The following is a 15,949-nucleotide window of genomic DNA, read 5'->3' on the forward strand; positions in this document are numbered from 1 at the left end:
TTTTTAAGGACAAAATATCTGGGAAAAGTTTATCAAGTATATCATGAGATCATTAGGGAGACTAAAGGCACCAGCTTTATTTAACAAGCCCATGGTCATGGCCCTAAGTGCATAGCTATCCTGGCTTCAGTAAAGATTTATGTGGAAACAACTACATAACCATTAGCAAGGCTAATATTCATCTAAAAGGGAAATCTGCCATGTTTTCTAACATTCTGGTAACTCAAACGAATCTGTCCTGGTTTTATCATTTGAGCTCTGACAAGGATTTAATCAACCACAACAGCATTCCAATGCAGCATTCTTTGGAAAACATCTTGTTAAATTAATGCCAAATGCAATATGGGCAGTACAGGGCTTTATCTGCTTTTGAAAAACACCACAAAGAATTGACAAAACATAAAGACTGAGAGGGATACTCATCAAGTAAGACAAACTGATGCTATTTTTGAGCTGAATCTAAAGATACATCATAGACTTCTTCTAGCTGGCCTTAGACAGGTGGAGATTGCTTTCAAGATGCTAACTCACTTATTTGCTGAAATTACCAGCAAGCACTGAACAGGGGGCTCAATTATATGTAACAAGGCTTCCTCAAATTGCTATGAATATCACTATGTATATATACAGATCCTGGTCAGAAATCATTCTGTCACATGAAGTAAAATGATAATGGTTCTATTTTCATTTACAGAAAACAAATCCTGCCATTTCCAAGTTGTGCTTGGATGAGCCCAAGAGAAAAGATACTTTTAGATCATTATATATTCAATTCAAATAAGCCCATCACTTTAATGAATTGCAAGGAGAAATTTACAATGCAGTAATAGTAAATGAATACTATAAACTTGCACAATTAGCATACAAAATTAAATAAGTTGGATCTCTATAAAGAAACCATATGCCAATGAGATTGTAAAACAATTTATTTTCCAAATATTATTCTTTTCCATGCAACCAGGTCAGGGTCAACAATTTACTATAGTAACACGCTCTATCTGCTGTGTCATTAACAAAACGGAATCTAATAGTATCTTAGCAACTGCAGATGCTTTAAAATCCTTCGGCTATACTCTTTATGATATAGATCCATGCTGTCAAGTTTTTAAGAGTACTGGTGCACAAGCCAATGCTTCATCAAGTTAATTCTAAATTTGTTATGATTCATAGCCTCAATTCAGAGTTCTAGAAATTTTGAGTTGTTACAATCCCAAATTCTGAAAGATTAGCTCATTGCTAAAAATGTATTATTGGAGCATTGGTAGATTATAAAATTTATCGTTCATGAATAATGAAACACACAAAGGTAAGTTGATTTTTCAGACAGGTACCAATTTAAAAAATTAGTTATAACCATATTCAATTCCAAAATATCAATTACTTTCTATGATAACTATTGATATAGACACTTGGTTTCAAACGCCATCATTGGTAAATTGTCCTTCATTTGCACACTTAAAAGTACAGTGATCAACTACAATGGAGGTGGCTTCTCTTTCCATTACTTACCTAGGTTTTGCCACATACTGAAAATTTCACAACCCATTGTGACGCGCATGTCACCATACCTGAAATAAAACAAAAAGCAAACCTGATACAAAGCCTTCAGAACAAAAGGTATTTGTGTCTCTTTAAGATATAAACTATCAATGTGAATTAAAAGACACTATGTTGGGGGGTGGCTGGCTGGCTCAGCTGGTAGACATGTGACTCTTGATCTCGGTGTTGTGAGTTCAAGCCCCATGTTGAGTATGGATATTACTTAAAAAATAAAATCTTAAAAAAATAAAAATAAAAGACACAATGTTTTTTGTTTGTTTTAAAGTTTATTTATTTTGAGAGAAAGAAAGAGAGACAGGGTATTTGAGCAGGTGAGGGGCAGAGAGAGAGAATCCCAAGTAAGTTCCACACTGCCAGCACAGAGCCTCACACAGGGTTCAAACCCACAAAATGTGAGATCATGACCTGAGCCGAAGTTAAGAGTCAGACACTTAACTGACTGAGCCACCCAGGTGCCCCAAAGACACTATGCTTTTAATTAACGATGTTTAATGTAGGTGTCATAATGCTTCTAATGTAAATTCTTGTATAAATCCTTTAATAAAAAAGATCTGTCCCCTAATTTATTTGATTCTTTTTTTAATTTTTAATTTTATTTATTCCCCACTTTATTACTCTTTTAATAAATATGTAAGGTAAATGTCATTATTCTCAACAAACATTTTTCTTGATTTCACCTATATTTTTAGACATTTCTTTAACCTACAATTTTTTTTTTAAATTTAAATCCAAGTTGGTTAACCTATCGTCTACTAATGATTTCAGGAACAGAATTTAGTGACTCATCACTTACATATAACACCCAGTGTTCATCCCAACAAGTGTCTCCTTAACGCCCCTCTTTCACTTGCCCATAACCCCACCCCCCCCAACACCCCACCAGCAACCCTCCGTTTATTCTCTGTATTTAAGAGTCTTTTATGGTCTGTCTCCCTCTCTGTTTTTATATTATTTTTGCTTCCCTTCCCTTATGTTCATCTGTTTTGTATGTTAAATTCCACACGAGTGAAATCATATGATATCTTTCTCTGACTGACTTCTTTCCCTTAGAACAATACACTGTAGTTCCATCCATGTTGTTACAAATAGCAAGATCTAATTCTTCTTGATTGTGGAGTAAAATTCCATTATATATATATATATATATATATATATATATATATATATATATATATATATATATACCACACCTTCTTTATCCATTGATCAGTCGATGGAGATTTGGGCTCTTTCCATACTTTGGCTATTATTGATAGCACTGCAATAAACATTGGGGTGCATGTGCCCCCTCAAATCAGCATTTTTGTATCCTTTGGATAAATACCTAGTATTTGCTTCTATAGTACACTGATTCCTGAAAGACTGAGGACAGTAAGTTCAAAATTTCCAGAAAAGACTGATTCTTGTCCTCTTGTTCATTGCCTCTCCATTGTTGTTTCCAGTTATGGACATGATTTAAGAATCACTTGAACTAAACACCCTTTTAAAGGCACAACATTTGATTTGCCTCATAATTGCACCCAGTGATACACTACTACTTACTTTTCTAACACCTTTTTCTTTTTGGAAGGTGTGAACATCTCTAACTGTAGACACAATTGGTTTATAAAAATGACTGCGAGGTAAAAGTAGGAATCCCAAATCTAGAACGAGAACAAAATATTTAAATACTATAGTGTTACAAAAATATGTACAGGTTAAGCGACATTATATCTTTGCTTTGCTTCAACAGTGGTAAGGAATGTGGGCATAGTTGAAATCAGATTGACCCTGTGTTGATAATAGTTGAAGCTGGATATGGGTATATGGGGGTTCATTACACTACTCTCTCTACTTGTATATATGCTTGAAATTTGCTGGAACAAAGAAGTAAAGCAAATAAACACTATCTACTTATACACTGTGCCAATGCCGTATCCTAGGTTTCATAAGCTCTCTGGTATATGTTAAATGGTAGGTGTTTCGTTTCTTTTATAATATGTCTGAGTATCTCCACGGAAGCTGCGGTATAAGTTGGGTTACTTTATTCCTGTAAGAATTCATTTTTGGAACTCCTTTTAATGGAGAATTAAAAAAAAAAAAAAGGCGTACACTTCTCTGGATATGCTAACAACTTTAAATTCAGACAGTACATAAAAATTCCCTGCCCAGACAAATCTTTGTCTAAGTTTTCTTACATTAAAAACAGCATCAGAATGAGATCAGAATAAAATTCCCCAAAATAAACTTAACCCAAACACATGACATAACGAAAGGACACTACTTCTCCACTGACACCAAGTACAATTAGAAATAAGTAGGAGAAACACTATAAATATCTTTTATATATAAAGAGCTCTTACAAACAAAAAAGAATATGATAAAACTAAGCAAAATAATGAACAAAAGTCAAGAACAGATGCTTCACAAAATATTAATTTAGTCGATAATTCCAGGTTGGCATACATATAAGCAATCAAATATAACTGGTACAACCTTTAACTCAACAATTCCACTTACAGATGTTTATCCAAAAACAAAAAACAAAACTAGAGACATACACCAAGTTTGATTTTGTAAGAAGGTACATAGAGAAATATATAAGAATAAAATAGCAGAAACAACTTGAGTATTAAAAAGGAGTGTTGTGGGCACCTGGGTGGCTCAGTTGGCTGATTGTCTGACCTTGGCTCAGGTCATGATCTCACAATTCGCGAGCTCAAGCCCTGTATCAGGCTCTGTGCTAACAGCTTGGAGCCTCGAGCTTGCTTCAGACCCTGTGTCTCCCTCTCTCTCTCTGCCTCTCCCCCACTCATGTTCTGTCTCTGTCTCTGTCTCTCTCTCTCTCTCTCTCAAAAATAAACAAACATAAAAAAAAGTAGAGCTGTGATCATGACATTTTGATCTATTTATTATTGTATGATATGACATAAAGATATATTAGGCAACCTTTCAATTCCAAAGGTCTTTACTGCGTTTGTGGTTTTTAAAACACCTTGTAATTATCCAAATGTGGATCTTTTCTTAAATGTTTAATATGAAAAATGTTAATTAGAAAGAATAAGAAATAAAGATGCCAAAAATATAAAATATCATTAAGAAGAGAAGCCAAAATAGCCACTGCCCATCTTGGTTTACCATTTATCATTTCCCATTTAAAAAATAATCTATCATGAATTGTTAGGCATAACAAATTATAGATGTATAGACAGTTTTGCCTTAAAGAATTTTACCTATCTTTCAATGTATTTTTTAATTCATTCTAAAAAAATGTGAAGATGGAGAAGTAAAGGAAATGAAGTGTTGACTTTGTAAACATTTTCTTCATATAAAGTCTATTTTAAAAAATGTCTTAAAAACGTATGTTCTAAGTTCCCTTTGTCACACATAAGGACCATACAGGAAAGACGAATGAAAATTTATAGTAACAACATGGAACTACCTCCTCTTAAGCACTAGGATTTCCAGTAGGTTGACAAGCAGGATAAAAGCCCTAACTTGTTGACAAATATAATGAAAACTCTTCGAATATTATTCATAATGAAAACTACAATGGCCCAAGATAAATTTAGGGTATAGGGGAGGTGGAATAAATTTATTTTCCTATTGTTAAGAGCAAGAAAATACATTAGATAATTTCCTCAAGTACAAGGTAAAACATTTCAGCTCAGGCAGGATAGTCATCCAGAGTGATACTTACCTTATAATCAAAGTTTTCATTTAAGAAATTCTTACGAAGTGCATCAGACAGGTATAGAACTGTTGTAATAATAACACTAGTGATAAAAAAAAAAAAAGAACATTTTAAGGTCAAAACTTTGCATTAGTGAAAATCATTTATTAGATAAGAAAAAAGCAATTAAGATAAAAGAAACCCTATGGAAAGCGTGTGGAACAATATTATTTGAATACCATGTACTTTTTAAATTTTTTTTAATGTTTACTTATTTTTTAGAGAGAGACAGTGAATGGCGGAGAAGCAGAAAGATAGGGAGTCACAGAATGTGAAGCAGGTTTCAGGCTCCGAGCTGTCAGCACAGAGCCCAATGCGGAGCTTGAACTCATGAACCGAGAGATCATGACCTGAGTCAAAGTCGGACCCTCAACCGGCAGAACCACCCAGGGGCCCCTTAATTTTTTAAAAAGTAATCTCTACGTCCAACATGGAACTTGAAATTATGACCTCGAGATCAAGAGTCCCCTGGTCTACTGACTGAGCCAGCCAGGCGCCCCCAATGTGGGACAATATTAGATAATTCATATTTGAAACAGAGAAAAGGGACACCAGGTAAAAAAAGAAAAAAAAAAAATCAATCACTTCTTTGTAAAATGATACAAAGATCTATGAATTCATACAACTCAGGCAGAAATACATTAATCTCCTGATGTTTTATGGTATTATTAATTTCTGAAGAAAGCAAAATGATTACTTCAAATATAATATTCCATGTTTGATGAACATGGGAGAAAGCCACACTTTAAAAAAAAATGCAGAAAAAGAAATGGAGCCTAAAGAAGAAATAGATAAAATGAAAGAATATATTGAATATTTATTATAGGTCTTCTGTCTGTTTCCCCTGTCCCAGGTATTAGGGGGCATGCAAGAGCTCCTGAAGGCAGACTCCCTCTCTCTTGGTGACAGAATGCCACTAAGGAAACAATTACAGACTGTGAAATTGTCTATAACCCAGCACTATGCTGTGTGAAACTGCCAGGGGCTGTTAGAGCAATTCAGAGAATGGGGCATCTCAGGGCTAGAGAAAGTAGGGGAAGCCTGACAAGGAGTCACATGCAGTCACGTGTAGCTTGCTGGGCAGAGTAAAAGGGAAGGGTTTGGTGAGCATTCTTGGTTAACTCTAGACTTATGCAATTTGTTCAAAACATGCTCCTTTTTACAGCTATAGTAGTTGACATCCAAAACTGAATACATATCCAGTTGATTTCATATTACATACAGAATTATGCTGAAACGAGATAGGCCACTCCCCAAAATACCATACACAAATGCTATATATACATGGTTGACATTCGGAAACCTCCTTGGCCTTTGCTGAGATGCATGCCTGACGGGAGTTTGTGATATGATCGGACTCCAGTTCTCACCACAGGATTTGGAATCGAAGAGTAGAGCTGTATGACCCCAAATAAAATGAAACAACACCCCATCAACTTCACACCTTGATTATCCTATTGGTGAAACATAGATTAGAAGGATATTTACTAACCAGAAGAGTATTTGCAGTCTTTGAGGGACATAAAGGCTCATCACTGTTATGTGCTGGAAAACTCACTATTAGAGCCTTCTCCTGGGATAGGAGAGTATTAATGAGACTAAGGGGTTGGATGACTGAATGTGAAGCTCAGGGTAAAGAAAGGGAAAGAGCAGAAAACCACCATGGCTTGGGTACCTGCTCTACCACAAGCAAGCACTGTGGTACATGCACGTTCATTTTACATATGTCAATTACATCTTTCAACGAACCTTACTAGGAAAGTTAAGTATAAGCAAAGCCTATGAAATTGCAAAGTCCTATGGTGTCTTCAACCCCCAAAACAGCAGGGTATCATCAGTGAATTTCCTATTAAAGACAGAAATCACCTGAAAATAGCATAAAGTGGCAATTTTCAGTAGCCACTAGCAAAAGTAATGATGACAACTGAAGAAATCATTAAAATGTCCAGAGAAAGTAGTCTATCCAAAACTTATTTTATGAAACTAAAGCTTAATTATCAGAAAACGGAATGCTATTGAAGAGCTTTGGAAAATACTGAGACCTGAAAAAATAGAATGGGATCAAAATTTTAAACTGCAAAATAAAAACTAAAAAAGGTTAATTACACTTCCAGAGAATGCAACATTACTGATTTCATTAAATGTTCAATTTCACATTTCAGTAACTTCTACTGTATTAAAAAAAGTATAGGTTACTTTTAAAATCTTAACAAGAATTCCCAACCGTACAGAAATGCTGAGAAATCACAACCAATTGGAGTTAAATAATTTACTCGTAGGCTAGTAGTTTAAAAAGCAAAATGCAAAAATTGTTTTTTTCTTCAGTAAAATGTGGTTTGTGGATCTATTTAATATATTTGATATGCTGAGAGTAAGATCTCTAAAAGTAAGACTCCTCTGGGCTAGAAAGACCTAAAATGAGTCTACTTCAAATGCCTTTCATTTATGTTTATAACATTCAGCCCAAGACACAGAGGCAGCTCTGAGAGCTTTTTATGGTAACTCAGCACTGAGTCAGTATCCTGGCACACAGGTCCCCAAGCCAGCTGAAGGCATTTATGCATTATTGCTCCTTCATTACAGTTGATACCTGTGGTGTTTAGGGATCTTTCTTTACTTGTTCCAGTTTATCCAAAATCATGTGGCTCCTTTGGTTTTATTCTTTTACTCATGACTCAGTTTCTGAATATTAAGGACATTTCAAATCTCAGCACTCCAATTCAATAGCCAAGAAAGGTTTGCAATCTGTTACTACAAATGGTCAAATTACTGATATCTGCCACAGAAACGCAGCCACAAGGATCATTTCTGACAGCTGTAATCTGTGGGCACAGCACAATAAAATTTACACATAAAAGAGGAAATAGTGCACAGGAAGTCAAAGTTATGGCTTCAAGATTTTCAGTTGCCACCTGATTCTAGCATTTAGAAAGTATTTTTTAAGTAATGCTCTCTCCTTGCTATAGAAATCCCATTTCTCATAATTTGTCAGTTTGAAAACTACTCCAAGATGATAATGTGCTCAAGCAAAAGCCCACCTCCACAAATGATACCTGGACTGGGAGAAGCCCCTTTGTGGATAAACTAGGTATCAACAATACTAATGTTTACACACAGAAAACCTCAGGAAATCTATTCGTGGAGGACAACTTCCCTACAATCTGGTGTGTTAATGGGGGCAGAAGGGATCAACACAAAGACACTTGGGGCAGATGAAAATCCTGGAAGGCCATCAAGGGGACTGATCCAAGCTAGTGATTCTCAAACTTCAGAGCGCATGATAATCACCTCAAGTATTCATAAGACTTCAGGGCCTTACCACCACCCATGGCCTGGTGAGTTCAAGGTGGGGCCCAGCCAGATGATTCTCATGCACCTGATTACCCTGTTTCATTTTGGGGACTGTGTTGCAGAGAGAAGACAGGACAGACGGGTTGGACTTGGAGAGCAGTGATGTTTAGGGAATTTGGCCCTGTTAACCACTGTTTCACCAAGGGTCTAGTCCACAATAAGTTCTATTGTAGCCTCACAACTATATTTAAACCTATGCTTTGTTATCCTTGGTTGCTGTAGTAGGTAATTCTAAAATGAGAAGCTTGTAAAACATCTTACACCCCTTTGAAAGATATTTTAAAGAACAGAAGCAAAGACACTCCAAGTGGAGGGCACAACATAAGCCAAAACAAGGAAGCAGGAAGCCAAGTGCTTTTGCTTTTAGTCAAGGAAGCATGCAGTGTGGGTGAGGAAGAATGGAACAAGGACTGAAAGAGAGGGATTTTAACAACTCCCTTGACCTTCTCCACTGAGCAGCAGTGGCAGAAAGTCACTCACATGTCAGCAGCCTCAGTTTTGGCCTGTTAGGCTCAGATCTTAAGGAAACCTTTCCTTTCATGTATTCATTCTTCCTGCCAGCTCCTCCCAACTCACCAGGAGAGGGACCATGTGGGAAGTTCTTGTGTAAATATTTGCCATAACTATTTGAGTGTGGCACATTCATCTTACTAATAGATAGTTTTGGCAAAAATCAGTATCTTCTCTCTCCCCTGGACAGGAAAATTGTTTAAGGATTATAACTCTAAAAGAAAAACACCACCAGTACGAACAAAAAGCAGTGGTAGTGGTGTTGGCGGGTGCTTAACAGATCAGCTGCCCTACCATCCAACTTGTTCATCATCACTATCACATACCCTGTCTTCCCTCCTGTTACTATGCCAATGCTCCTAGCTAAGGTCAGAATTTCTTTGTGTGCATGAGATCAGAGCTTCTTTTGTTGAGAAAGTCTTACCACAAAAAGCACTGCCTACATGGCTGGTGTCATTTCCAGTGCAAGCTGACTGTGGAGAGGGAACAGGCAGTTCTCGATATCCCCACTTGCCTACCCAAGTTGTTCCTTCACTTATTCCTGTTTTCTTTAGTATCATCAGTATTTCTGTCTTTGCCGGGCCAGCCCTATCTATAAGCCAAAATACTACATAATTCCATGTTTTATTTTTTTTTTTTTTAATTTTTTTTTTTTTTCCAACGTTTATTTATTTTTGGGACAGAGAGAGACAGAGCATGAACGGGGGAGGGGCAGAGAGAGAGGGAGACACAGAATCGGAAACAGGCTCCAGGCTCTGAGCCATCAGCCCAGAGCCCGACGCGGGGCTCGAACTCACGGACCGCGAGATCGTGACCTGGCTGAAGTCGGACGCCCAACCGACTGCGCCACCCAGGCGCCCCCATAATTCCATGTTTTAAAAAGGGTCCTAGTCTCCTAATTCCTTCCAGATATAGTCCCATTTCTCTGCTCCCTTTCACAGCAAAACTTCTAGAGAGCGGCTTATATTTACTGTTTTCACTTTCTCAATTCCTACCTGTTCTTGAATTCACTCTGATAAGGCTTTCTCTATCGGTCCACTGCAACAGCACATGTCAAGGTCATCAATCTCTACACCGCACTGCCAAATCCCGGGTCAACTGCCAGTCTTCATCATCTTCAACCTCCCAGCAGCTCTTGGTATTCCTTCCTTCATGAAATACTTACTTCACAGGACACTGTAGTCTGCTGGTTCTCATTTTAAATCACAGGCTGCTCCTTTTCAGTCTCTTTTGCTGGATGCTTCTCCATACCCTGACCTTTAATAGCAGTATCCTCTACAGCTCTGTTCTAAGTACTCTTCCCCCTTTCAGTCTACACTCTTTTCCGGGTGCTCTCATTCAGTTCCATGGCTTCAAATACCATCCATATGCCGGTGACCCTCAAATGCACATCATCAGCTCTAACCCCTTCCCTCAGCTCCATATAAGCATGGGTAGCTTCCTCTTCTATGTTTCCACTTGGATATCTAAGAGCATCTCAAACTTGTTTAACGTAAGATTCTTCACCTCCCCCCCACCAAAGCTGTTCCTCTCAGTATTTCCCACCAAAGTGAATGGCACCACCATTTATCCTTTTGTTCAAGCCAAAATTCTAAAGGTCATCTTCCATTTTTTCTCTTCCACCCACATCTAGTCACCTGTAAGTTATGTCATCTCTATCTTCAAAATTGTTCTTCTTACTACCTTCACTGCTATCCACCTGTTCAAGCCATCAGCATCTCTTACCTGCACTGCTGTATTAAGCTACTAACTGGTTCTTCTTGGTTTCTTTCATGTTTCTCTACTCCCTAATATTTGGGCCCTGTCTTCATCTTCCCACCTCATCTTTACTGGTTCCTTCTCTCCTCATGTTTCAGCCATAGGAACAGTCCTTTGGTGCATTTAAATGTGCCACATTCATCCTGACCACAGGGCCTTTGTATATGCTATTCCTGCTGGTAAGAACATTCTTCCTTTGCTGTCTACCTGTTAACTCCTGCTTTAGCTTTCAGCTCAAGTTTGACTTCCTAATGAAAGAGCTCTCCAATCCCAGTACAGAGCAAAGTTCCTTTTATAAACATCTTCAAATAACTGTGCTCTATTTTTACGGAATTTATTTTATAGTGTAGGCAACAAAAAAGATTTGCTAAATGGATGGGTCAGGAAATGAATAACCTCCGCTAAGAATCTTTGATTCCATAAATCACCTATTCACTACATAGATCTCATATGAAAGCTAAATTAGCTAATAGTAATAGTCAACTAAATAATTCAGGGTTTGATGAGAAAAAGCACAAAAGAAAATGTACCGTAGGTTTGAAGCCACCATGCACACAAAATAAATAAATTAAGGACCTGAAATTTCAACTCGTAGGCCAGAAGGTTTTACTTTCCTCAGCAGCAAGTCTGTTATAAGATTTATCTCTTTGAAAATGTATAAAACTGTGACTTTATTTTTGTACTGTATTTTGCAATGTGTATGGGAAGGGGGTGGAAAGAAGCTTGTCTCAAAGTGTCCTGTATTTTTGGTACTTAATTTTCATCTCCCTTATGTTCCTTCTTTCTCAAATTGAGCAGTTGTTCTCATCAGAAACATCTACCAAGAACTTAACAGTGGGCACAATACAGCTTTGCACACAAGCTAGAGAGTCACATGTCTTATCCTTGTGGAAATTTAGCCTGGATGCAGTTACTGTGTTACCTAATATTAGACATTCAGGTGGAAATAAGCCACACAAGACCGTACTAATCACCAAGAGTCCGGTCATAGCTTTTGGTAGGACTTCACATAAAGCAGGGAAGCTACATGGTTTGGGACAATATAGTTTGTAGATGAAAGTTAAAGGCATTTAACTTACTTGGACACACAGGAAGAAAGGATCAGCACATAAAAGAATGCATATTTTGAGTCCGAGGGTAGGGCAGTGTGACTTCTCAGCTAGTTACTATCAATTTGGCATGTATGAAGCACATAGTGGGTAGTAAAAGTGGGAGTTTGGGTCAAAATGCCTCTTTGAGGAGCCCTGATCAAACCATCTAAGGAAGGTAGCACCATGGAAGAAAGGTGGTCAACCTGAGAGATGTAGACCTAGCTCCTCCAACTTGCTTCTACACAGTTAGCAAAGTGATCACGTTTTCTTTCCAGTGTACCTTCTTCAACATATTTTAAATATCCTTAACATCTTTCAGAAATTTAGTTTTCTACCAATATTACATGGCTAATACCTGTATGGATAAAGCAGGAAGAGTTGAAGGCTTATTTCTGGAACATATCGCACTCATAAGGCAAGGAAAATCTCATATGGCTTCATAATTTGAACGGGAAATGGCTAGGGTAGTTGAATGGGGAGAAGAGAGGGAAGCAGAATGGCAAAGAGCAGTGTCTGTTTCAACTCTGCAGGAGTTCTACCAGACCCTGGAGCCCTCTCTACAAATTAGATAGGACTTGCCATCACCAGTGGAAAAACAGTGCTCACTTCTTAACAGCACTGACTTGGGTGGCAAGGGCATGATGTCATCGCATTTAGCAAAGGCTGATGGCCTTTTCCTTGGATTTGCTTTTGGAGTATCTTCTGTTTAAATGTATTACACAGAGCTCATCTCAAAGTAACTGTGCTCCTGTTTGATTAGCACCAGATAAAAATATTGAACATTGTGTGTTTACTCAAAAGCAGAATCTATACTTCTAAGTCTGTTACCCATTTGTGTGACCTTGAAGTCTTCATAAACGGAGTGTAGATTTTTAGGTGAAGTAGAGAGAGACAGTGTTTACTTTAAAAAAGTCACATTGTGGTCACGATTTTCAGGAAGCTCAAGCAGAGCCTGTGTGCATAAGGAACAAAATGTCAAATTTATCTTTGGTTTGAATTTCTGCCATTAAATATTCTAATTCAAGGCAAAATATCCCTGTGCACACAGGGCAGACATGATGACCAAATGATGATGCTGCATGATGATGATGTCAGCAGCCTGGACCTCTTCCCAGATGGCTCCCTGGACTACTTCATAGCCCTCTGCATGTACCCAGCATGTAGATCTTTGGTAATAAGGCCAGATACATGACAAGTAGTTCCCATTTAAATCTGTGGCTTCCAGACATCCAGACAAAAAGATATGTGATTCTACTCACAGATATCAAACTAAATATGCTAAATTCTAAAGAGAGCTATTTCAGGAATCTCAATTAGTCTTCAAAATGGAAAAGCTTCTTCTGTACTTATGTAAAATATAATATGCCATATTATACTATTTGTTACTTCACAAGTTTTTAACACATCATTTTAACACCTCCACATCTATAAATGTAGACTGCAGCAGAAGCCATATTAGGCACATCTTATCAAAATCAAACCCTATATTACTGTGGCTCTTACCACCATCATACCTGGCATCTGGGGAAGACATATGGTATCTCTGGCCTATGGCTAGACACCTGGAAAATTCAACTGTTATCCCGAATGTGAAGGTGTTCGGGGCTGGACAAGAGGAGGAAGGAGAAGCAGGCAAACGTAGACTAGAAAGAAAGAATGTTCAAGAAACAGGGTAAATGACAAGTGTGGAAGTAAAGATCAGCCAGTTTCCTGAAGAACTTCACCTTCATTCTGTATCCTGAGATGACAGAGACAGGAAGCATGACAGCAGATAAAGCCATGACACTGTATTCTCTGGGACAGCTCCTGCCATTCTGGCTGCCCTCTAATCTCTTTTCCTGGCTCCTATTCCTTCTAGTACTGACGTCAAATGTTTGACTTTTTCCCCCTGGATGTGCCTAATACAAGCCAATTTTATCAACTTCCAGAGATTCATCTTTATGTCAATATCTCCCCAAATGTCTTCTCTAGTTCTGAATTTTGCTGAGAGCATTATTTTCAGTAGTCTACCAGCCTTCTCAGTTGGCTGTATAAAAGAAACTTCAATCTTCATGTATCCAACTCAGGGGTCATATCTTATTCCCAGTGCTGAGTACGTGGTCGACACTTAATGCATTCCGCTGAGTTACAATGAATGAAGAAAGATTAGAAATGACTCAAGTGGCCAGCAACAGGGCTCGTTAAATAAACAATGGTACATCTACTCAATAGAACATGATACAACTATCAAAGAAAAAAGAAACATAAACAAATGAGGGGCTTTCTAAGTATTAATGTGGAAAGACTGCCAGGATTTTTTAGGGGAAAAAGCAACGTGCTGTATTACACACCTGCCAGGCAGAAAAGAACACTGGAAGGTCAGGCAAGAAACAAATAAAAGTGGTTATTACAGGCTGGGGGTAAGGAATAAATATGGAAGGTGGGAGTGAGATTTTTCAGTGTATACTCTTGTTATATTACTTGATTTTTGAACTATGTTCATTTATCACCTATTTAAAACGAATAGTAATACTTTTTAAAAAGTGAGACAAGTTAATTCAGAGACAAAGGACAAGAATCCCTGGATTTGAAGCTTTTAAATTTGAGATCAGACTAAAAAAAAAAAAAAAAAAAAAATCATTTTGTGCCTCCTCTCCAATGAGCTGCAATTGTCATCAATTTAAATGTCTTACTTGTTAGCCACCAAGCGCATAACAGTCCAGTCCTTTGGAAACATCTCTGGGCGTATCAATATTCGGAACACAGTAAATATCTGCAGCAGAAAATCCTTGGATAGGAAGGAAATAGACCATTTTACTGAGTTATTGTAACTGTCAACACACACACACGCACACGCACACACACACACACAGCACTGTTGTTACCATTTCCAAAGAAACTACAGAGAAGGGAGCCATGTTTTCATAGTTCACCAGGAGAAAGAATCATCGCCCTTCCCATTCTCAACACCCAAGTGGTTTGCTACTCTTCCCAGATGTTCTCTTTTCTTTCTCATAAATGGTGGGAATGGCTTTTCATTCCTCTTCACAAGCTCTAAGCATTTAGGTTTTATAAATAAAGGGGAAGACTGGCTTAGCAGGCAAATATGTTCTCTTCTTTTATTATAGTCTTAAACATCAGAACCTCTCATTTCGAGAGAGCTATCAACAATCCTTAAGTGTCAAAATTTAGAAAGTTATATTCATTAAAAAGAATTTCCAGCAAACACCCATGTTTCTTAGAGGGCATTCTGAAGATATAGTATTAATAGTATGCATGTAGGTTTACAGAATCTGAGCATGCTATGCGGAATACACTCAAATAAGGATGTGTGCTAGGCCGAGCCCAGTGGTGAGTGCTTAGTAGCTATGAGTGTCAAAGAATTCTTCACAGAGATGTCATGCCAGAGGGCAGTGGTATTTGCTAAGATGTTATCCTTAAACCCATCACCCGGAAACACTCTTGACAGGAGGCTATTTCCAGACACAGAAATACCTCTTCTTAAAACATTACAAGTAATAGGGTCCCAAATGTTGCAGCATTTTATACTTAAAGGCAACTCTAGGAGATAACACACTACATGCAATGAGTGACATAAAGTGTGCCCAATCAGAAAGAAAATGGCTCAATCTAGCTTTTATTTAGACTTATTAACTAGAAAACAAAGATTTCTTGGTAACCTTAAGCAATGCTAGGATAATACATCTCGCTGCCAATCTGATTGAAGTCAACAGTATGGTGATGCTTAAAACAAACAAACAAAAAAACAAACACAGGAGTTTTATATATGAAACCTAACAACACACTATGTTAAACGTGTAAGCTGCTTGAATAGAAGATTACAGTTGTCATTGATACGATGAGGAGATAGCTAGAATCTGAAAATATAAGGAACATCTGGTGGCTGTGTGTATGTGTGTGTGGTTTTTTAACATACTCTAACAGCTTTGATCAAGCCCATAAATATTTTGACAAGGATTTATTTTAG

The 15,949-nt window shown here is 37.6% G+C and overlaps 1 protein-coding gene across 8 annotated transcripts in view; it reads right to left on the minus strand.

The window, feature by feature from the left end:
- Positions 1-15,949, minus strand: part of DOCK4 (dedicator of cytokinesis 4) — a 438,192-nt gene that overhangs the window by 66,333 nt on the left and 355,910 nt on the right. For all 8 annotated transcript variants that reach the window (XM_045495353.1, XM_045495356.1, XM_045495351.1 and 5 more), the window contains exons 27-30: positions 14,655-14,749; positions 5,240-5,315; positions 3,103-3,203; positions 1,510-1,568 (exon numbers count right to left, since the gene is read on the minus strand). In XM_045495353.1, coding sequence (XP_045351309.1) covers positions 1,510-1,568; positions 3,103-3,203; positions 5,240-5,315; positions 14,655-14,749 — 331 coding nt within the window. The remainder of the gene's footprint in view (positions 1-1,509; positions 1,569-3,102; positions 3,204-5,239; positions 5,316-14,654; positions 14,750-15,949) is intronic.

This window comes from Leopardus geoffroyi, chromosome A2 (genome assembly GCF_018350155.1).
Source record: "Leopardus geoffroyi isolate Oge1 chromosome A2, O.geoffroyi_Oge1_pat1.0, whole genome shotgun sequence".
NCBI classification, from domain to species: domain Eukaryota; kingdom Metazoa; phylum Chordata; class Mammalia; order Carnivora; family Felidae; genus Leopardus; species Leopardus geoffroyi.